Source organism: Scleropages formosus, chromosome 10 (genome assembly GCF_900964775.1).
Source record: "Scleropages formosus chromosome 10, fSclFor1.1, whole genome shotgun sequence".
In the NCBI taxonomy this organism is placed as follows: Eukaryota; Metazoa; Chordata; class Actinopteri; order Osteoglossiformes; family Osteoglossidae; genus Scleropages; species Scleropages formosus.
The window spans coordinates 6,013,811-6,037,438 of NC_041815.1; the positions used below are offsets into that span (position 1 = coordinate 6,013,811).

Here is a 23,628-nt window from a genome sequence, read left to right on the forward strand (position 1 = left end):
TGCCTTTGGTGAAGGAGATCAAGGTTCCATCCTCTCTGTGCTCCTCTTCTAACACAATTGCAAGAACGTGAAACTATTCAGCTTTAGATAATTTACATTACTTATTTTATAGAGGATACTGTATCATGAATGCCATGGCCACTGGAAGAGACTTAGGTCAGAAAAGCAACCATGAGAAACACATTTTCCCCGTTGACATGGCAACAGCCAGAAGGCCAAGTCACAAGCATATGAGGGCAAACACACCAACCCAGCATTATACCGCTAATCTCTAAATTCCTCTCTCACAAAAATGTGCAAATGCTATTTTGCTTGCTCAGTAAATACCCTGAGCACCAAGCAACAGCTATGGGAGCATGTACTCGTGCTTTCACTGGGAAAGTGATGTGTGAGCAGTGATGTGCGGTTGCAGGTCCAAAAAATACACAACTAGCTGCTGTTGAAAGCGAATAGAACTTAACCGAAGTTTCTTCGGCAGACACTCGTACGCGTTCGTGTCGAGAAATATTGCTCGTGTCCCTTTTGATCGTAACAGCACCGATTTTGAGGGGAATACTGTCTTGCTGAGCTGCGGAATGCCACTTGTCCTTATACAAAACGGTGCATGCCACCGGGACAAACATTATAAAAATCTTTAGGCACGATGCCAGAAATGTCCAAGAATACCGTACAAACATTGCTGCGTTCAGGAGGAAATCGCTTTTTAATGTTGGTCTTGTGTCTGGGCAAAGGAAAAGTAAACATGGCTCGCGCTGCACTGCCATACGAAGGGGGGGGGGGGCACTGCTGATTGACGACATGCTGACAAGCCATGGTGCGGAGAAAAATGTAACCTTGATTGCCACCGTGGTCACTGGGTTCACTGTGGAAAATAAACGTGATCCGGATGCACGAGAATAACTAGAGAACAATGGGCAAAGGGGCCCCGTGCAAGGTGAAAATGGCCCGGACGCAGAACGGCAGCGAGCGATTACACCGAGCTGGGGGGCGGAGACACATAGGCACACCCCCATGACCTCACCGTTGCCCCGACTGGCGAGAGATGTGCTGAAAGACAGGGTGCTAATTGTGGAGCAGTCTGCTCTCAGCGGCCTCCTGTGGAACTATGGAAAGCCACGGTGGGTGACAGACAGGATCCGACTGGATGCTGCTACACACAGCTCCGGGAGCTTGTCTGCGTGCACACAAAGAGGCAAACGCTAGCTTTCAATTTACATGTAGCCATTTGCTGATGCCGTAAGGTGACTTTCAGCGAACGGTGAAGTCGGCGAACGCCAGTCACCCCGGCTACGCTGTGAATCTATGAGACCTGATCACTTGCTACACCCGAACCAGACTGTTACACTCCGCCTCTGCATGGTCCCAAGGCGAGGAGGTCCAAAATCAAAAGTTCTAGGGTTTTCGGTTCTGGCTCCAGCGTGGCGGAATGTCCTCTCTGTCCAACTCAGAACTACTGAATCTCCTTCCACATTTAGGAAAGGTCTCAAAACACACCTCTTCTGGACTCACTTCTCCCCAGATCTCCTAAGTGCTTCATAGATGTATACATGTGTCTTATCAGTTTAATACTTTACAATATTTGACTTAATAATTGAAAAGCTGTTATGCAGCTACTCATGTGATGTACACTGGTTCATATGGTGGACTGTGACAAATTAACTGTACTCCAGAATCACATGTCTGCACCCAAATCTCTCCTTTGTTGATGTAAAGCACTCATTGTATTTTTCTCTGAGATGCAAGTCACTTTGGAGAAAAGCTCAATGAATTTACTCAATGAATAAATGGAAATGAAAACAAAGCCTAAACTAAAAGCAAATATGCAAGAGTAGAAGCACTTAAAAGGTTTCGTAAAACACACATTTTAGCGTAATGCATGTAATTAAATACAACAAACATTGCCTTAAGAGAAAGACAAGGATCCAACCTCAAAACAACGAAAAGATAAGGTTCTTACAGGATCGACAGGTGAAGGAGCTATGAGCATCGTACCTGTAATGTTATCTGTTCTCAGGATGCATTGTGGGACAACACGGCCACAGCGCTGCCGTCTATCTCGGTGCTTCCCCACACAGTTGGAGAAAGTGCAAGGCGGTCTCGGAGTCACAAGCAATTTCAGTCCAATTTCCAAATCCTTCTCGCTGACCTGCTGCGTGGGTGACCCAACCTGTAGAGGGATCAATTCAGCAGCTGTCCCAACATACAAAAGGTTACGGATCTGCCCCAGTCCAGATGGATCATTTGTTTTCCCAGGGTGTGAATGTGGGGGAACGTTGTATTTGCTTATTTTCGTGCGATGGATTTCAATTGATGTCCTGTTACAACTGGAAACAACCAGATAACCCCCCATTTACAAAGGACGGAAAAATAAACGGCCGCAAACATACTAAGAAACTTCACGTACGGCATGGGCTGTATTTAACTGAGGAGCACGCAAACGTGTTTTGGACCAAGGCTGCAAGTGCAGCACTGGAGCAAAACTCTTCGCAGGCCCTTTCCTGTGATTCAACTGAGACAGGTTTTGACTTTGAGCAAAATAACTTTCTTGGCAACCTCTGTACAGGGGCCTGATTTTTTTATTTTTTTTTTTTGCAAACGAAGGTCTTAAAAAGTGAGCAAAACACCGTAACTGCAGCTATGTAAATGGCTCAAAATAGGAAAAGAGGTTCAACAGAATGGAGACGCTGAAAAACACGGCCGAGCGTAAACATCGTCCACCCTGGACCAGCGTCAGGCTTACCTGTTTGCAGCGGGGTTTTGTCTATTCTTCCCTCTGTTTTCTTCCTTTATGGTTTTATTATTACTATTATTATTATGTAGCAACTGATAACTGTCTATTCTTACACAGGATGTTTTTACTGGAGTAATTTAGCTTAGGTATTTGGCTCCATCCTACTTATAGCAGGAATCCCCTGACATTTAGATGTGTACCTAGAAGGTTACCAGTTCATGTCCTTAAATGACCACACTATTCACGCCCTCATCTGTCCTCTGGTGAATAAGTTCTAACGGACCCAGCCGTCTCTGAAACTAAGGACCCTACTGTCCTTCTGGCTCTGAGGACATTATTTCGTCTTGTTGGTGATCCTAGGCATCTAGGGGAAACTGGTGACTAGTGCCTTTTTCATGAAGCAAGGGTCTACACAAAACAGATTCTCCTTTCGTGTTGTTTTTTGTTGCCCTATTAACACCCCACCCAACACAGACACGTGAGTTATGGCTGCTAGGCTTCTCCAAAATTGGCAGAAACTGTCAACCCCATCTTTTCACCTCTAAATATCACATAAGAATACACAAAGTGAAACAAGTTATCCGCATTATCGATTAATTGGACTGTTAACTCTGATTCTAACGGGTGGTGTTACTAGGTCCGAAATGGCATAAACTACGTTAAGTTATAACTTGAACGGTATACGTACAGTAGATGGCATTGTGCATGAGCACTAGTTAAGGTACAACAAAAACAAGCTGTTCATTTTCAGGTCATGAAGTGTTTGCCTGGACTAATTAGGAAGCGTGTTTCATAAACGCACTTTAATTCCATTGAATGGACCAGCGGACAAATTACGCCTTGTGAAACACAAAAACACAGTAGGCTGAACAATGACCAAGCAACGACTGCAATTTCCACACAAAAAAAAAAAAAAAAACTGCTTGTGTGCACTTCTTTTTTGAAAAGATAAAACTTCATTTTCTCGAGGTACTATAACGTCAAAAATATTGAATCAAGCCTCAGGTTGAAACTCGCGTCATATAATAACTATTAAAATGACTGGCACAGTAAGGATGAACCACTGCTGTTTGTGTCATCAGTTTGCTTTAATGAAGAGCATGCCTCTGCATAAACAACTGTAAAATACGAGCTGCATGAGCACGGGGATGAGATGGACGGCTGGTGGACACAGCAGCACGTGGCGGTGACGGATCATGAGTTTCTGGAGGACGACAAGCGGTCCCATTTGCAGCCACGTCAACATGCCGACCGCAGTCGCTACGCCCTGCCGCCTCCCTTATCACTGGAAAAAGAATGAGCAATTCAGATCCTTCCCCCCCCCCCATCGTCTCAAGCTGTGAGGTCTATTAATAGCCCGAAGGCAGTATCGTTCCCCCCCCTCGCCGACCCCAAAATCTTCTTCTCCACTATTTGGTGCTCCCCCCTCTAAATTTAGCTGGCGAATGAAGGCTGGCAGAGTTCTCCTGCAATTAGAGGATGGCGTGACTGGCGAAGCGGGCCGCCAACATGAAAGCGCCATTGTCCGAGGGAATGCACCCAGCTGTCCCCCTCCCAACCCCCCCAAATGGTCCCAGCTCCGCCCAAGCTCCCACAAAATTTCATTTAACCATCTCTTTGAAGGAAAATGCGCACACGCATGCATACGAGATGGAAGACGCACACGCACATTTGGACATTTTTAAAACATTTGGACATTTTCAAAGTGGTTAACAGAAGGGGGAAAAAAAAAAAATTTAATGAGAAAAAGGGAGATCTGTTTCTGATTAAAGACTGGAGACAGTGGGTGGCTCGTCTGCGGTCCCCTATTTGGAATCAGCTTCACGGTCACTGCCGATTTAGAAAAACTAAAAGTGCCCAAAACTTCCCCTTCACCTGGCAAACAGCATCCCCCTTAACTCATAATCCTGCAAGACTGACACCGAGCAATCAGATAAACAGCGTTCAAACCACACACACACACACAGTATTCTTCAGCTGCGTCCAGTTCATGCCCCCTTCGATCCTATCACAAATGTGCCAACACCAGCTCCTCACGCTGAGAGAGCCATCCCAGAAACAGGACCTTTCGTAGCTTCACTCAAAGGCAGAAATGAAAGATGAGGATTGTGTCCTCAATGTGTGTCAATGGGTCCTTGCTGCATGAAGCCAGGGTCCCTCAGGACAGCAGGGTTTGCACTTGTAGCGGAGTCCTGTGCAACACTGTTTCCGGCTCCTTATACTCATTGGCCACGTCCATCACGGCGGCATACACCTCCCCGTAGGCTCGGCGAACTAGATCTGTGGACTGGCGGAAGATCTGCTCCCTGGAAAACGAAGAGGGACAGACAGGGTGCTAATACACATGAGGTCTACAGAAGGAGATGAGCGCCTTGCTGCATCCAGTGAGCTTGTGTGTGTGTGTCACTTTTCACCTCATTAATGACCGCAATATATTCCTGGAAACTGCTCATAAAGCAAATGGTTGTGTAAAACAAGGCCAAAGCAGTTCTCTTATTTCAAGTACCTTGTATGGCTTGTAGCCTGCTGCTGCTGAGCCATCTCTCAAAGCAAGATTTGTCAAAAACATAACAAACAGAATAACAGGTACAATATTCTGTTGTTCGGGGAAAATCAAAGGCACAAAATAAATGATACAGCAAATCTCAAACTTAGGGGACGCTTACATGTGGTCATGTGGGAACTCAGGACAGACAGAAGGCTGATTGTACGGGGCTCTCATTTCACTCACGCTGTGTGTATAATTCCATGTCACGACAGAGCACCATTTTTTAGTTAATTTTGCCTCTCAGTGATCGCTGGGTGTGTTATTAATGTACAGCAAAACTGCACTTGCTGGCAAAAGCAAGTTCTTCTAAAGGTGCCCTCGTAAAGTGGGGAAGGCTACGTAGGCGACTACCTCACCTTGGATGATCGGTAAAATGCACCATGACGAGATGTCCCTACAAAATAACTCACCATTTTACATACTTTAAAAAAATCCGAAAGGGGCAAAAAGTCTGTTTTTGTAAGACTTGTTTTGTTGAGTGTGCACATATCTTGCATTGTTTTTAGAGAAGGCATCCAAAATGTCAAAAAGCTCTTTTTAAAAACCTTCGCAAATATCCCACCCACAACATCCAGCGTTTGCAGTACTTTTTCCCAGCATCTGTCACTGACAGCAGAATCCATATGTATGCAGTGTTTCACTGGATCCGGTACACATGAAATATTGCAAAGCCACGGGATTTATAACAGGGAGCAAACCTCTTACTCACCTGTATTTTATATCTAAGGGGGCTGGACAGCCCTAGTGAAAGAGAAGCTTCAAAGCTGATACACTTTCTCATTTGACTGTTCTTAGGATGTCCGGCAAATGCGTAAATCCATTCCATACAGAAAAGTAGAAATTTTTCCATGTAAAATCTGGGAATTAAACATTCCCAGAAACCAACAAACTATATTTCTACAGCACTTGTGAAAAGAAACATTTGTACCGTAAATTATTTTACAAACAAATTAATTTCTCAGCGCTTCATCATCAAATTAAAATCAAACATCCAGAGAAAAACACTAACACTCCTTTTTCCCTGCGGTGAACTTCCAAAAGTGTTGAAAAAGAACGCAGTGCAGTAGTCAGGCTGGATTCACGAGCCTGTAAAGGGTTACGGAGGGACCAGCAGTAGGTATGCCGTGATTGCATGCCTGTCATATGACCTGCATGTCACAGTCTGACATTAAGCACATTAACTGGCCCACATCAGCAGGGGGTGCTCGCTCCAGATAAAAACTGCCTCATTAACTGCTCTCTTTTTTTTAGGACACGATTAACACCTTAAGTGATCACACTTAGCCTTACACACACACACACACACATACACACACACACACACTGGCTGAAACCGCTCATCCCAAGCAGGGTCGTGGCAAGCCGGAGCCTAACCCGGCAACATAGGACGCAGGGATGGAGGGGGAGGGGACACACCCAGGACAGGATGCCAGTCCGTCGCAAGGCACCCCATGCGGGACTCGAACCCCAGACCGACCAGAGAGCAGCCGCCCCCACATTTAGCCTTCCATTTGTATACATTTAAACACTGTACACTAGTACAAGTATATAGAAATGGTGACAGTGTCTGACATTTGACAGCACTGATTATCCAAAAAAAAATCTCTCTGCATTTTGGGCTGGAACAGGTGGAATTTGAAGAAGGATGTCACACACTGTCACATACTAAACCTGAATCTGCTACGTATGATTTTTAATCTGACCTGTTTTTCAATAACATCTAGGTTATTTAGATGTCCTTTCAATAAAACTGTATTCGAACCGCTTTTCTTTATCAAAACATCCATGTAGCACTTTGTTATTATCATCACCTAATATTTTGGTATTTATGACATCATTTTTCCTGGATTCATAGTGCAAAATATTTTTAGTTAAAAAAGTCATGTGGTTTTAGTACAATAGACTGCGTTGACAGCCAATTTGGCAGGACTCGTAACAAGTCTGGTGTCAACAGAACAGCCCTGCATCCCCTGCGCACTTATCCCATAACCCCTTGGACAGGGTACATGACGTGGTATCTAGGGTCCCCTAGTGGTGCAGTTCCATCACTATTGGCACACAGCCACAGTGCCGAACAGATGAGCTCTGTGTGGGCAATGCTACAATTTGGAAACCCAAAAAGGCACTACTCCCAGTTAAACTGTCATAAAATCCAGCAGATGGGGGAAAAGCTAAAAAATGTACTTTAAGTACACAGTGCACAGCAGCAGTTTTAAAAGGATTGCAGCAACGTGCAGGACCAATCAAAGTAGGAATGTACCTGGACAGAACCGGAGAGAAACGTAAAGGCAAAGCAACCCAAAAGTGTCTTACATCTCTGGCAAGTGCTGCAGATAGCAGAGAAGAAATCTCTGCTGACATTCTGCTCAAAAGTGTTAACCAAGGCAGGGACTGAAACTTCAGTTGAAAGTCCAGTGGCTGCTGTAGAACCACTATGCAGCCACAAAAAAAAGGAGACGTGAGGGACAACAGGCGTGAAAACAGCACAAAGATGGGAAAATAGAAGTTCATCCCATTTGTTCCCATTGCCCACATGAGTTCGTCCAACTTTCCATTCGTCACTTAACTGGACTTCTTTGCATCCTAAAAGAAATGAGAGTTGAGCACAAAAGGCATACAAATTGGTAGGGTTGTTAGAGAACTGCATGTCCCAGCATCTTTCTCTCTCTCTGTGTGTGTGTGTGTGTGTGTGTGTGTGTGTGTGTGTGTGTGTGTGTGTGTGTGTGTGTGTGTGTGTGAGTGAGTGAGTGAGTGAGTGAGTGAGTGAGTGAGTGAGTGAGTGAGTGAGTGAGTGAGTGAGTGAGTGAGAGAGCAAACCAAAGTGAATGATCTCCAAGCTTGTTCAATCCCAATGTCCTCATTAATGGAGAACATTAACCTCAGGTACACCAAGTACTCCCGCTTGCTGCAATTTCCAGCATATGTGACTCAGAGGTCCAATTCCTTCAAATTCAGCCTTGCTCTTTTTAAATAAATACCGAGAAAACGGGGATCCGATGTTGTTGCTGTTGTACAAAGAGTAGGAGGATCACTGACATTGCATCACGTGTTTTCTTATCATTATTACACTAAACAAAGACTGAGAATATAAGGGAAGCTAATGTAGATGTTTTTATGTAGATCTATAAAGGCTATAACTGCTTTTATTTGGTTTTTATCCATTTACCTATCCATTTACCTGATGGTTTTCTCCACATTGAATTTGAATGCAAAGTCTGTACACTAAACTGCTTACAGTGATTTACCCAGTTATACTGCTGCATAATTTCTGCTGGAGTAATTCAAGCACCTTTCTCAAGGGTACTACAGTACAAGCAGGATTCAAGCCCAAGTCCTCTGACTGCAAGGCAACAGCCCTAATCACTATGCCACCTGCTGCTCCCAATGTCCATTATGTTCATTCAGCATAAAGCATTCAGCACCAGTCAGAGTACCAAAGCACTCTGCAGGTAATCCTTTCGGAACAATTCAGTTTAATTAGAGCTTACTTAATTGTAGCGCTGAGCAGGAAGTTGAGTTGTGGCATCACTAGAGTGTCGGGTGATGATAAGTAGCGGTCAAACTGCACCTGTCGAGGGGAAGACCACCAAGGGACAAATCACATCCACGGATACCAGTCAAGTACAGAACACGAGAAAGATGAGACTAAGGTATCATTTTGCAGAGATGCCTGCCCACAGATTATTTGAAAAGTGAGGTTGTTGGAGCAGTGGACCGCGCAAAACTGTGGTCTTACCATTGCAGCTTTCAGTGACGAGCTGTCCATGCCAGGGACGTTGGACAGAGGACCCTAGAAACAGACATACGAGGCAAAGTAAGTTTTGCTTTCTTTTTGAGGCATGCTAGCGACATCTGACTCATTCTGCACGTTAAGGTGCGGTCAGTGATGGGTCACAGGACGGGCTGCTACAGGAACGGCCAGGCTTCTGTAGGAGACCTCTACTGCCCTGCCTCTGACAAACAATACCACCAGCCCAAGAGAGCACTCAATGAATGAAAGAAATCTGTAACACTTGTGGCTTTGGCAGTCTAAAACTGCCAAAAATAAAAGAAGACCTATTCAACTCCAACAGACAATGTTTGATTTAAGTTTGAGCACCAAGACCCCCTGCTGTAAGGAACTATTAGCAATAAAGAGCACGCTCTTGAATGCGTTTCGCTCCGAATGTGTATGCAACAGAACACAATACAGAAAGCAGCAACAAACAAAAACATTCGAACAATTCTTGAAAAATCACCACTAGATAAGAGCAACAGTGTGGTACCTAGGGTCAAACAGCAGCTGGCTGCCCATTCCCCTAGTCGTGCTATCCTTACACAGTTTTAATAAAGTACCAGAACAGATGATTTGAGCCATATGCACGTAGACATACAAGAAAAGCAAAGGGCACCTCTCTGCTTCAGATCGGCTGCTCCCACATCCTTTTCCACACACATTTTCTGACCTAGCACCTGAATTCACCAGAGAAGCTTGTTCATCTCACCCGTAATGGTCCTTAGCTGAACGGCAATGCGTGGCGGGGGGGGGGCTTATTGCTGCAAGGCAGCGTGTACGTGTCTCCCTCGGCAGATCACCAAGGCAACAGCGGTACTAACGAGAGGCCATGCGGACAACACAGTTTTCTTGAGAGAGAACCAAAACAGCCCTTGAGTGTGCATTAGGCCTGGAGTGAGGGGAGTGTACGGGGGTGGCATGGTATGGGGGGGCTACCCATCCTATATCCCTGAGGAGCTCATAAACCCGTGATGCACATGTTGCTCTGGATACCCACGTCTGCTCAGCAGGTAAACAATGACATGTAACGTGACGCTCTAGCCTATGTGATCTTTGCTCGGTAAATGGGCCGCATTGACCACGTTTCTCTTTTCGCCTCGCATCCCATGGAAGCCCCTGCGTGTGGAGGAGGACGGCAGCTCTCTCACCTGTTCCGCCGAGTGCTGCTGCGCGCAGTTGTAAATGTAGCTGAGTCCTGCCCGCGTGAGTACGTACGAGGCTTGCTCATTGATCAGGGTGTCCAGATGGGCTTCGATCTGGAAGGCCATTTGGAGGAAGAGTGTCACACACGCAGCACAGAAGAGACCTCTCCAGCTCCACTAATAACTCCTTGTCCTCTCAATTTGCTGATAGAGATACAAATGGCACTTGAGAATTTCATTTAGTATACTGTACTTATGACCGAGTGCATTATTGGACTGATGCATGGCACTGTGAGAAAACAATCAGTTCCCGGACGAATCACAAAAATACCAACATATTTCATAATGCTTGTCAAAAAAAGTTATTTCCAACTTGTCTTTTTCAGTCATTCATTCACGTATCGCTTATCCTAATGCAGTTTCACAAAGGTCCAGAGTTTACCCCGGAAGCTATGCCTTTCACTCCGCAACGCGTGCGGACATGCTGTTATTAAATGCACTGCAGCATTACAAACAAATGTTTGATTCCAATCGTCTTGCAACACACTTGAGCAAGGTACTTACACTGAATTTTTCCAGTAAAAATTACCCCACAGTACAATAAATGAGTAACTCACTGCAAGCAGCTTAACAGTGTAAATTATTTTTGGAGAAAAGCATCAGCTATTAATAGTACTGAATCTCCTATTATAGATTTTAACTTAATGAGTGGTTATAATCACTCGACACTATCAATGTGGTACGAACTATATACAATAATCGGTTTTGTTATATAAGAAGCATAGTGTCCACCTCCACTGCAGAGTGAAAGACACAGTAGGCAGTGAATAAAACAGCTGTTCTGGAAGTAAAATGACTATGTACCTGGCAATTCCATTATCCTGAAAAATAAGGCAATCGTATCTGTTCTCAAAAACCGCTGTAGTTTTTTTTTGTTGGGCAGCACCCCATCATATGAGGGCTGAGAGTGTTTTATATCTGATACTTTTATACAAAGCAGTCTATAATTTTACCCGTGATCAGCACTTCACGAAGGATTTTAACTATTTATAATTTATCGGACACCTTTGTTCAAGATGGCTTACAGCGTTAAGTTTGTGTACCAAGCTGTTAACAATGATTTACCCATTTATCCAGCTGGGTAATTTTTCAGTATCGATTCAGGGGAAAAAAAAGTTGCTCAAGAGTAATGTAGCAGAAACAAGATTTGAACCTTGGTCCTTTGCTTCCGAGGCAATGGCTATAACCACTACTGCTTCTGTCACTAGGCGCGTTCCGGTTAGTCTGGCCTGCGTCTGCGCTACACTTCATCGCAGCATTACTTCCTTGCTCAAAACTAGAAAATGACGTTAAAAGCCAAACTAAAACTGCATAGCAAAGAAAAGGAAGAAGGAAATAATTCAATTGGCAATGTCCTTGACAAAAGTATTGAGTGCCCAGATTTACTGTCGAACAGGACGAGGGCATCGCACGGAGTGATTCCATTGTTAATGATTGGTTGGTGAAGAAATTGGATTTCCCTCCACACAAACGGCACGTAGCAGCAGTAAAAAAGAGCCATTAAGGGAAGCTAGGCTAGCGAGTCTGGGTCTTGCGACGCTGCACCCTGGGGGGTGTGCTGTGAGCCCCATGCTCCTGTCAAGTGGGCTCGGCCATGCCTCTGATTGAGTGGGGCTCAAGAGAGCCACGTTTGTCATCGCAGGGTGTGCCGGCGGAGATTTGCCCTGCAGCACGGAACATGCATTAGGGCATTTGGGAAACGCCCCGCCTATTACACAGCTATTCTTAACCAAGGTGCCAATTGGCAAGTGGCCCTATAAGACAGAGGGCAGGAGAGGGAGGAGGAGGAGGCGGCAGCACCTGGAACTCAAGCATCTCCAGCCGCTTGTCAGTGAACTCAAAGAGCGCCAGCGTGGTCTTCATCATGTACAGGGAGTTGACCATGTAGGTGGCCATGTCAGCAGTGCCCAGGTTGCTGGCAGACACTGTACAGAGCTGCAGCAGCGGATCCAGAATGCAGGACAGAACCTGTTGGACACCACAGGTATTTTGAAACTCTGAGCAATCTGTCCGTTTTTTTAAACGGGGTATGAGCCGGGAGCCAGGGGACAGGTGTATGTCACCTGGGCAAAGTCGGCCTGCCGGGCATCGAGCGGGACCACAGAGGAGTCGTGCGAGGCCAACACCTCCCTCAGCAGGGACAGCGTCTGGGTGAGGGAGCTGGTGGGGCCCAGGTCAGGGGGCGGCAGTTCCACCTTTAGGGTGTGACAATATCAGCGGTTAGTGAAGACAAGTCACTTCACAGCCAACTTCAAATAACCGCGTTTCCCAATGCGTGGAGAACTCGTACAATATCAACCCTTGCCACTACTAATTCATAAACCACCACAGTACACAAGTGCAATATCATCAACCTTTCTGTAACGATAAATGGATTCTGCCGCCATTTTCCGTACCCAGCTATTAAGTTCTGAGAACATGGTGTTTACACAAAGCCTTGGCCTCCCTCTTCCTAGTAGGGTGCATTTAGCAGCACTTACAGCTTTTCACAACAGAGCTTCTAATTGGTCTGATTATGAAGAGGAGGCATCCCTGGCATTACTTGGGCCAGAAGGTGACAAGTAATGTCTGGATGCTGCTAAAAATCAATTAGCACCAATTTAAGGGGATTATCCTGTCAGTGCTGGCAAAGCGATGATTCCCTGTTGCTCTTATTGATCGCCCAGTGAACAGCGATGTCTTGAAAAGAAACCTGCCGTGTCCATGGCTATTTTCCCTCCAATTTAGAAGCTGTGGGCTCATAGGACACTTCCCCCCTCCCATCCTAAGTGCAGCCTTTGTGGAACTGAGCTCCAGCTTGGCTTCCAAATTTAATTCAGCTAATTGTAAACACCTATTTAATTGTAAAGAACACTAAGCTGCCTTGGACAAAAGTGTCAGCTACATGTAATGAATTATTTTGTATTAAAGTTTTTTTTGTACTATATATTTCTTACTTGGCTAAATGTGTGCTGATTTTTAGTAAAACCTGCCGCTAACACTTGAAGCACACGTATTACGTCTGAGAACACGGTGTTTTCACACCGTTAGATTATATGTTGGGTGCTACGAACAACGGAATCTTACAGGGGACTTGACACGGAAAAGCTCGCATTCCCCGTGACTCAGCGGCTGCCTACCTTATCTAAAAGTCGGCTGGCGTGGAGACTCAAGCTGTTGAAGAACATCTTCTTGCTGAGCACGTGCATTTCTTCCATGGTGACGAGCAGGCTTGCGGCACCCGTGCCTATTATACCGCTGAAGGCGGAGAGAGGGAAAAGTAAATGTCCACTGTGAGACTGGGAGTCAAATTAGTCAAGACTCATCTTGCATTAGAGAGCCCTTCATTTTTTGAACATCTGCTGAAAACTATCATGGTACTGCGCTGCTGCGATCAGCTTCACAGGACAACAGTATCTAAGTAAATCAACTCAAAACCTCCACCTCATGTCTTTTTTTCTATACGGTTAGACTTCCATGCCACCTGTGGTCATTTCCTGCCAGCCCAGGGACAAACTGTAATGGACTGTGATCGGTCACTGCGAAAGCGTTGCCGCTATGGCAACCCCATGGTTTCCTGAAGCAATGCACATGGATCTAAAATCCCAACTTCCCATCCAAGAATTTAGCAAGAACTGCCAACTAATGGCCTGGAATAAATTGCTGACGCTGTTAAATTCCTATCCTGGAACTTTCCACCCTTAGTATTTACACAATGCAGTGTGGTATAAACAGAAATAACTTGCTAAATTTTGTCACAATGCTACCTTTGATCTGAAACTGGTGAATGACAAGTGATATGTATTAACTGTAAACAAAACCTCGCTGCTTTAGTTGGCAACTTTATCACTAACCTACTTCAGAGAAGCGGTTAAAAGTAGATACTGCAGTCACGTCGACTGGTGGCTAACAATAGTGCTGTCTCAGAGAAATTAAGGATTGCTGCATCACCTGGAACCTCAAGAAAGATTCCACCCGGTCACTGGTTAAAAATAATTTCCCAAATTACCCATTGACAAAACAAGTGGTAACTGGAGCAAAGGGGAGATGGTCTAACTTCTACCTATTGTTGTTGATCAGGAAAAGAACAGACATTCTGTGAATACTAAGGGTTGCTATAATATATGATAAAATACAAAACAAAGGTCTGTTAAAGTAGTAACCAAGGAAGTGCGTACAACAGTTTGTTTTCCCTGCGTTTTATCCAGGTCTTAACAACACTGGGCGAAAGGGTTAAACCCACTCGAGCCAGTGCCAACACCTTCCGCGCAGGCCACGTAATACCGGGAACTGGTAACAGCAGGGAGTAGCATAGTGGTTAGAGTTACTGCCTTTGAACCCAAAGGTTGTGGGTTCAATTCCCACCACTAGCTGAAATACCCTCCAGAAGGTACTTACCCTCAATTGCTCCAGTAACATTACCCAACTGTATAAATAGGTAAATTATTGTAATAATTGTAACCTTAACATTCTAAGTAGTTTTGGAGAAAAAAGTGTCAGCTGAATGAATAAATGTAATGTACGCAACCAACAACCACTCACTACCCCTCTGGGATCAACCATTTGGTCCTGGACCATGACCACTCTCTGAATATACTCTGTGTTGCCTGTTGTTTTGTTCTTTTAGTTTTAAACACCTCTACACAGGTTCTCTAACCACAGCAGGATGCCAAGAAGGGTGGGCAGCCAGACACCGGGAGACCCAGGGGTTTATTTTTCTCTGCTTCATCGTGTCTGTGAGTTTGTTTTTCTCTCCACATCTGCCAGCTGGCGTACTTGCCCAATATCTCTTTTTCTGTCATTCTCCTATTTCTATCTGTTGATCAGAGAACAGCACTCGATAAAAATAAACTGAACTAAATTAAATACTATGGCTCCTCAATTTAAATAAACGACTGCTTTGTGAAGTCTCTTCATGACTCGTTTTGTACGCATCTCCAGTCTCTTTTACAACTAAGTCAAAATTAATAAAAGCTCAAACCAGTTTTTTTTTTTTTTTTTTAAACTAGTAACAGTTCTAAAAATTAAGTCTTAAGCATTCTTATTTTTAATATTTTACTTAGCGTGAGCTACATTAAAATTTTAATGACTTTCATTTAAAACAATTTAATCTTCCCCACAAACCTTTATTTCAACTCAATCGCTGACTCCCTTCCCATAAACTTGAGTGCCCTTGTGATCTTGATATTAAATCACCAGTGACAAAAAGCAAACAGGAGTAGAAAACACTATGGAAGACAGCTGAATTAAGACGGTCTCAAAACTTCTTTTCTGTTTGACTGTTTTACTGGCATCTGTTGCCGGAGAAAACACAATTAAAAATAAACTAAACAAATACTTGGATCTCTGAAAATTTGTGCTTCAGAAGTTTACAATGCGAGAAATTGGTGTTCTGCCTGAAAAGCCTTGACGTGAATGGTGATCACCTACCTTTCAAAGATGAAAACACTTGATATCGTCTCATTAATATTGTCTAAGACATAATGTTGTTTAATTACTGTAACTCAAACAATATCCTCTACCTGGGCTTAGTGAAGACGTAATGGATTTTAATTGTTGGGTGATTTCTTCACAAAGGGTAAAAACCATATAATATTTTTATAATAAATTATTCCAAGTTATTCTGCATGCACAAGCACCACAAGCCCTTTTCAGTACAGAATTTAAATGGTTGTTCTTTCAATCACTCCTTCCCTGTGACAAACTACCAGTACTGCAAACACTGATTTACTCTTCTGGGACTCTGTGTGTCACTATGTCGCACTGAGCCAAGGCGTGGCACTTTGTGTCATCAGCAGGAGGTCACCCCCTGACCGCTGCTTTTCCACTGAATAACCCTAAAGCTCAAGGGAGTACCTGATTGTGTGGTGGTAGAACTTGATAAGGTTGGACAGCTTGTACAGTAGGACAGCTCCGGGTTCGGCCACAATCACCTGCTCAATGCGCACCTGGGAAGCAGGTTTGCAGTAAACGAGAACAAGCAGTCAAGCCATTTTACAACCTCACAAATGCAAACTTCTATGACAGAAAGGCTGAATGCTATCTAAATTTCACTCACTCATTCATTCATCCACTCACTCGCAGAATGTATAGGGTACTAGGATAGACAGGGTACACCCTGAACATCCATGGTTCATAAACCATAACTGTCAGCTGTTGCACTCTTCTCACCTTCAGGGGTCTGCACACTCCTTCAGTAATGTGGCCCACAATCTCCTGCATGTTTTCCTCCACCCCTGAGGTGCAAACACACACATTTACCTGAGCCAGGTGTGTCAACAGAAGGCCAAAGTGCTGATGAGCGAAAACACCATCAGCCACAGCAGCATCCTCCTACCTGGCAAAGTGACCTGCTTCAGCAGGGCCTCCAAATGCTCCTTCTCTGAGGCAGTGGCCTGGTGGAGCCAAGCTAGCATGTCTCCCACATACCTGTAAAAAAGACACAACACACACTTACCACAGCAGAAGGGTCACAGGGGGCTGCCCTTACATGTCCCTTGCTCAGCATACATTAGCTGTTCCAGTAATCCAACCCATTTTCCTTGTTCACTGCTGTTTCACATTCCTCTGACATTTGTAACATCACTCAGCTCACTGACACCCCTGCTGCAGACTAATTTTTGCAATGGCATTGAAAATAGGTGTGGTTCTAAGTAACAGTGAGACCATATACAAGGAGCACGGGTGCAGAAGTGCAGTTAATCTGTGGAGCTGTCAGGGGCATCAGTACCTCAGTGGGTCGTGGGAGTGCATCTCTATGGGTCTTGGAGTCCCACCAGGTCCACCACGGGTCAGGGCATCGATGAAACCCCGCACCACAGCACACCTTCGTGCCGTTCCAAACTCATCCAGAGTGTACCTGCCCAAAACACAGAGGGCAACCGGGAAGTGAGTGCCTATTGCGGGCCTATGGACTTGTAAAATTTTGCAAGGCATGCTGAGGGATGTAAGGGAGAAATAAAGAGGCACAGAAAAAAATGACTTGGATGGATGGAAGATGCAATTAAGTGGGAGGACTAAGAGAAACGGTTCGGAAGTAGAAAAAGCTGGTGCACATTCTTGAAAAAAACGGCTAAACAATACTTTCTTTTTATTGTGACTGATGCAGATCAGGGTCACCCACTCGTAAATCAAACCGTTTACTGTATTGAGGTATTTGAAGCCTCAGTCTTTTCCAGCATAAATCACTTGCACCCAAAGATTGAATGTGACTCAACTGAGCTGTTCATTTCAGTGTGGAGTCAGTGCTTATCTCAGACTCTTACTACTGACGGATAAACGGAAATAGTGTGAGATTACAGGAAACCAAAACACAGCACCGTTTTCCCACACCAGCAGCCATGTGCCAGTGACAAGGAGGCTGCACATGTGGGAAGCAACTTTCCAGAGCTGCAGAAAGAGAAGAGGACAAATCCCATGCAGGAGGCCCCTTCCACGAGATGCATTAGCATCCAACGTTTAGCAGTGCACCACAGCAAGTCCACGTGAGACCTTCAGAACTGCTGTCACACCACTGTGGTAAAACATGTGAGACTACTCTGGGTGCCCATATCAGTCAAAGATGCGTTGCCCTTTTTGCTTCAAGCATCAGAAAATTGTGCTGGATTTGAAATCGAGGGGCGACCCCTAGTGGTAGGAGTGTGGCCACGCAGTAAAACAAGACACTTGGGGCCAAATTCCAGCCATAAAGTAACTCTTCATACTCCACTTCTTGTTGTAAATGCTGTAATAAATACAGCGGTGCTTCTTGTACGGTGTGAGAATGAAAACGCAAGCGAGGGCTCTGAAGCAGATCCCCTCTGAGGTCAGCTGGAATGGTACTGACTTGTACAGGACTGGTCGATCCTGTAGTGCTTCCATGGCCTGGCTCAGCACAGGGGTGATGTCACAGGTCTCCTGGGTCAGGCCTCGACACTCGTCTGATCCAGGAGAAGAAGGGAGGGGGGAGAAAAAAAAAAAAAAAACTCTGGCAATCGTTCTGATATCAGTCTTGGAGCCTTATGAAGGGTTCCAGTGCTGTGGGTCTCACTGGTCATTAATTATTTATTCATTTAACTCAAAGTTTTTTCCAAAGTGATTTAGAGTGTTATTCTACTTATTATTTATAAACTTATGTAGCTGGGCAGTTTACTGAATGACTGCAATGGCTGAGGATCACCCTGAGTGAACCACCTTCTTGATCATGGTATCCCCCCCATCTAGATAACTGGTTAACAGGACCTTTAGGAGTTCTGAATCACAGTACTTGCGCTACATCCAGGTGTGTTCTAGAATTTCAGAACTTACAACCTCACCTGTGCCAAAAACACTGAAGAATACCGAGTAGCAGTACTCACTCTGTGCCCAGCGGTACAGCTGCTCATAGGATGTCTCCTGCAGCACTGCCATCTGCTCCATGATCTCCAGGCTGCAAAGTAAAACACTCCACTACTCACTGGTGACGAGGCTCCGCAAACAGTGTGTGTAGCATCCGTATGGTAACACAAGCTAATCACAGTATCGTAGGAATTGGAAAGAAGAGAGTAAACTGGTTCTCAGGATGAAGTGGTATTTTACAGGTGTTTCACAGACTATATTGTTCCCCTCACCCTGCTGTCTGCTGGTTGGTCCTCAGTAGAATTTTCACATCCTCATGGATCTGCTTCACCCTTCTCAAGGCATTGAAGAACTCCTGGACATGGAGGGACCACAAAAAAACATTAGCATTCTATAACCAAATATTCTATTAATCTCTAAGAAGGGTGCTGCCTGTCTAAGACTTCCATCTCCACATTACGCTCTTTTGGATGTGGCAGCCATGCTTGGAGCATTATTTTTAGATGGCACAGAATGCATATAGAAAGTGCAGTGATACCTCTGTGACAGGGCCGTCTCTGGCCACTCGCAGGATTGCCATCTCCTTGCTGGACAGCTGGAATTTCGACAGGAACACCTGGGCCACCTGTGCTCGAACCTCCAGCCGGTGACTGGAAGAAAGAGAGGGGCGTTGAGAGACAGGTTCGGGAGGAAGTAGACACGGGGTTGGATTTCGTTTCAGCGGCAACGTCTGGCTCAAACCGCAGGTCACCAAGTGTGATCTCTCACATTTCATTTCTTCCACTAAAACTGCAGTCACGGTGAAGGCTGCACTACCACAATACGGGCTATTGGTGGCAGTTTCGCTGCACTGACACCCCCCACCACCACTACACAAGCGATAGAGGAATAAGCCATAAGGCCGCAAGTGAAATCACACACACACACACACACACACACACTGCTCACTAAACAACTTCTCCACAATAGATCACACTGGACAGCAATACTCATTCTCCACAAGCTGATGATGGACTGATCACTTCTCCTTCAGACAAAAATGTTTCTTTCCTTGTCTACAGCTACATGAAAAATTTAAATTTCATTCATTTTAAAATTAAATTTCTCCAAACAGCAAAAGACAACATAAAATAGAGTTAGGAGTTTTTCTTTAAGGTCAGGAAGAGGTGATAGACTGAGAAGACACAAGATGATATTTATTCTGAGCAGCAGATAGCGGCCAAGGAATTTCATATCTGCTCTATTCAGCACAGGCGGTTTTCAGGTTTGACTGGAAGAGACTCCATCTCTGACAGGATGTGCTTGACAACTTCTTAAAAGAGCAATGTTCAGATGCAGAAAAGACATAACTGTTGCTGGTGTCCCAAAAGAAAAGAAACACTTAACATGATCGTAAGGCATAGATAAATTGCCCTTTTCTGATGTGATGAGGAGACTTCAGGGAAGGGAAGTGCACTGTCACAGCAAAACACTCACATTCCCTGCTGTGTGAAAAGCAGACAATCTGACAGGTAATTAGAAGAGTATTCTTTCTCAAAGTGATTTTCTTACTGACATTCTACACTTCAGTGGCAGTTCAGTTCCTGGAGGCACAGCGTCATGCACGTGGCACATGGAGAGCTTGAATGATCGGGTAATTTACCAGCACAAATCAAGACCTTTTGTTAGTTCAAGCACAAGAAGGGGCCCTGCTGCACTACCTCAGAGGAAAGCATCTCTCCTGATTGACTAAAAATACCCACTTCAGTGAAGGGGTAAAAACCGCAAGTCACTTTAAATAAAAGCACCACCCAAGTAGCTAAATGATTCATTTAAAAATGTATAACTAGGAGGAAACAAGGTGTAAAAAGAGCCCTATAATAGCCTATTATTTCCCTCTGCACCTAAATTTCCTGTATCAATGTTCTAAAAAAGTCCTCTGAGATCCATCTTCAACAAAACAGATGGGCCTGTAGCCAATAGATATTAGTTTAAATAAAAATGTTTTTTTTCTTAACTGGTCCCAAACTAATAACTATTAAAAAAAAAAAATAAACTGGACTCAATGAGTGACAACTCAAAAAAATGTCTCTTTCTACCCTTGACTGCATCTGAAAACTATCTGAATAGAATGCAGACGATTAACAGTGCTGTTGACTTTCCAAATAAATGTACCATAAATTAAAAAGGATTTCTTATACTGACAGTTATGGGACTCACAAATACAAGGAATTCCTGATGTTTGCCCTTTTTAGTGGGAAGAGGTTTGACTCACTTCTCTCCCTGCAGCTTGTTGGTTTTCACTATCAGGTCCTGGGTTTGTTCTTTGGCAGCCTGCATGAAGAACCATGAGACAAGGGGCACAATGAGAAAGACGATGCAGGCAGAAATAGCCTTGGCTGCTGACAGCCGACAAGAACAGACAGGGTTAGGTCATCTTTGAAAATTGAGGAGAGCCGTCGAGGTGAGAGTTTCACTGCATAGGACTGTGAGCTCCAGGTGCCACGCAGCCAGAAGACTTCACTGTGTGCATACATGAACTGGCTGAACCCAGCCAACATATCCACATGTGACTTAATATTAATATACATTATCATAATATTTATATTACTTGTTTACTGACAATTCAGACCAAGTCATTTCTCAGTTTTAAAGCAACATTTTTCATTTGGGGATTCAAGTTTTACTGGAAGTTGTTCCGCAGCTGTTCAATCATTGTGCCAACTAGTGACGCTATTCATTTGGCGGTGCGATGCAGCCACATCACTCTGAATGTGAACGACCAAATGCCCAATGCCAGGATGAAATGAATAACTGGGATGAAGCACTATTTACACTTTTGTATAAGAAGTTAAAACATGTTAACTTGAAAAAAAAATATAGCACTACATCCAGTAACTGAGAAGTCAGTGGTTAGCAGTTTACCTTGAGTCTATTAGTCATCTCTTGACAGCAGGCACTCATGGCTTGTACATCCTCATTCACACTCTCAAGCTCCTAAAAGTACAGAGGAAAAAAATACAACAAAGACGCAGGCATACTGGTTAGCGATGTGTCCTCATAATCTGAAGGTTGCTGGTTCAAATCCCCCTTCCACTGTAGTACCATTGATCAAGGTAACCCTGAGCTGATGGGACAGCTGGTAGCATAGTGGTTAGAGCTGCTGCCTTTGGACTCAAAGGTCACAGGTTTAAGTCTCACCAGGATATTAACGAAGAAGAGTCGATAGACACATTCCTACTCTTAGAATGAGAATCTTAGTTTTCCAACTTCCATCCGCCTGTGTCACAAAAACACCCAAAGTCCATCATTACATTATTTATGAATGCATTTGAAGAACTAGAGCCTTTTGAAAATTTAAATTAATTACAGGGATAGCTGGTAGCGTAGTGGTTAGAGCTATTGCATTTAGACCCAAAAGGATGTAGGTTTTGATTCCCACCTCCAGTTGTAGTACCCTTGAGTAAGGTACTTACCCTGAATTGCTCTAGTAAAACTATATAGCTGTATAAATGGGTAAATAATCGTAAGTCGCTTTGGAGAAAAGCATCAGCAAAATGGTAGCATAGTGGTTAGATTTAAAGTACTAGATTCTTTTGAAAATTTAAATTAATGACAGGGAGAGCTGGTAGCATAGTGGTTAGAGCTATTGCATTTGGATCCAAAAGGATGTAGGTTTGATTCCCACCTCCAGCTGTAGTACCCTTGAGCAAGGTACTTACCTTGAACTGCTCTAGTAAAACTATACAGCTGTATAAATGGGTAAATAATCATAAGTCGCTTTGAAGAAAAGCATCAGCTAAATGAATAAATATAAATGTATTCTGCTGTCTGAAAAAGTGAACTGTTAAGTTTACTTTCCACAGTGACCTTGTACACTGTTTATCCACACGGACTGGGTTCCTGTGCGGATTTTCAGTGCAGTGTGGTGTATTGATGTGATGTTGGTCTTTCCACATGATGATCTACCTCCTTCACTTCTTTAAACACTTGTACAAAGTGCTCGTTGATGGACAGGCTGCGTCTCTCCACGTCCCCTCGCAGGTTCCTCCTGGTGCGAAGGGTGTTCTCCGTGAAGAAGACAGACAGCGCCTTCAGGGCCTCCAGCATCTCCTATGGAGAGGGACAGAATTAAGCGTTAACTTCATTCAGTTTGCAGATACTGAACTGGAGGCACTAGACTAGAGTCTTTTCTAGACTCTAGACGCTTTAGATGCGCTCTTTCGTTCCATAGTGTCCCGGGGACCATTTTTATCCGGTACAGTCACACACACGGTGAGTGTAAACAATCATGCAACCGGGTGGTGCTGCGAGGACTGTCGTGTCACACAGGCTGCAAAAACATCGTCACACGGACCTTGTCATTGTCCAGCCTGGTCTCCAGGATCTTATTAAGTTTCCTCGACAGCGGATTGTTGGGCTGCGGAGCCGCACTGCCGCCCATCTGATTGAAATTAGGCGCCTCGGCTGTAGCAACGTCTCCTTTGGTGTCAGCCATCGCGGTCCACTTCCCACGTCAGCCGCTCGGAAGTGCCCACGTCCGTTCTTTACACGCGTCCGTGCGGAAACATCTACTGTTCCGTCTCTTAAATTCGTCCGCCCGGCTTACACGGAAGATCGCAATAAGTTCCTATCGGCCTCCGCGATACGTGTGACAGCAGTATCATCACAGCACTTTAATTACTTCTTAATCACGATTATCGCGTTTGTTTTTCCTTAGACTTAATTATATTTTTATAGTTTCTTCTTCTTGTCTTTTGTTTATGAAAATTAAAACTCAGTACAATATTCCTGTCTATATTATGCGAGGGGGCATGTTGTGTAAATATATTTACTGTATTATTAATCAGTATGAATATTTACTGAAGCTTCGGCTGAGTCAGTGACACCCGCTTGTCTCTCATCCCATGTTTTTTCGGCCCTATTCATATTTTTATGACCAGACCTTTCACCAGCACTATTTGTGCCATTGAATGTGGTGATGGAAGAAATGAGCAGAATTGTCCATGTGCTGAAAACTGAAAAATCCACCTGAAAAATGGAACAAAAGTAAAAACCTGACAAAAAAAAATCCTAATATGGGATTGGGATTGTTCAA

The 23,628-nt window shown here is 44.3% G+C and overlaps 1 protein-coding gene across 1 annotated transcript; it reads right to left on the minus strand.

Moving 5' to 3' along the window:
- Positions 1–1,750: 1,750 nt before the first annotated feature.
- cog6 (component of oligomeric golgi complex 6) lies at positions 1,751–23,051 on the minus strand. Its single transcript, XM_018764484.2, has 19 exons — positions 22,888–23,051; positions 22,500–22,643; positions 21,456–21,527; positions 20,806–20,864; positions 19,090–19,201; positions 18,824–18,906; positions 18,572–18,642; positions 18,061–18,154; positions 16,966–17,094; positions 16,573–16,664; positions 16,407–16,471; positions 16,092–16,183; positions 13,376–13,493; positions 12,320–12,451; positions 12,057–12,224; positions 10,203–10,310; positions 9,016–9,069; positions 8,768–8,847; positions 1,751–5,037 (listed from the first exon to the last, which is right to left on the minus strand). The coding sequence occupies exons 1-19, from the start codon at positions 23,026–23,028 to the stop codon at positions 4,890–4,892; spliced, it is 1,962 nt and encodes a 653-aa protein (XP_018620000.1). The 5' UTR covers positions 23,029–23,051; the 3' UTR covers positions 1,751–4,889.
- Between the last annotated feature and the right edge of the window lie 577 nt (positions 23,052–23,628).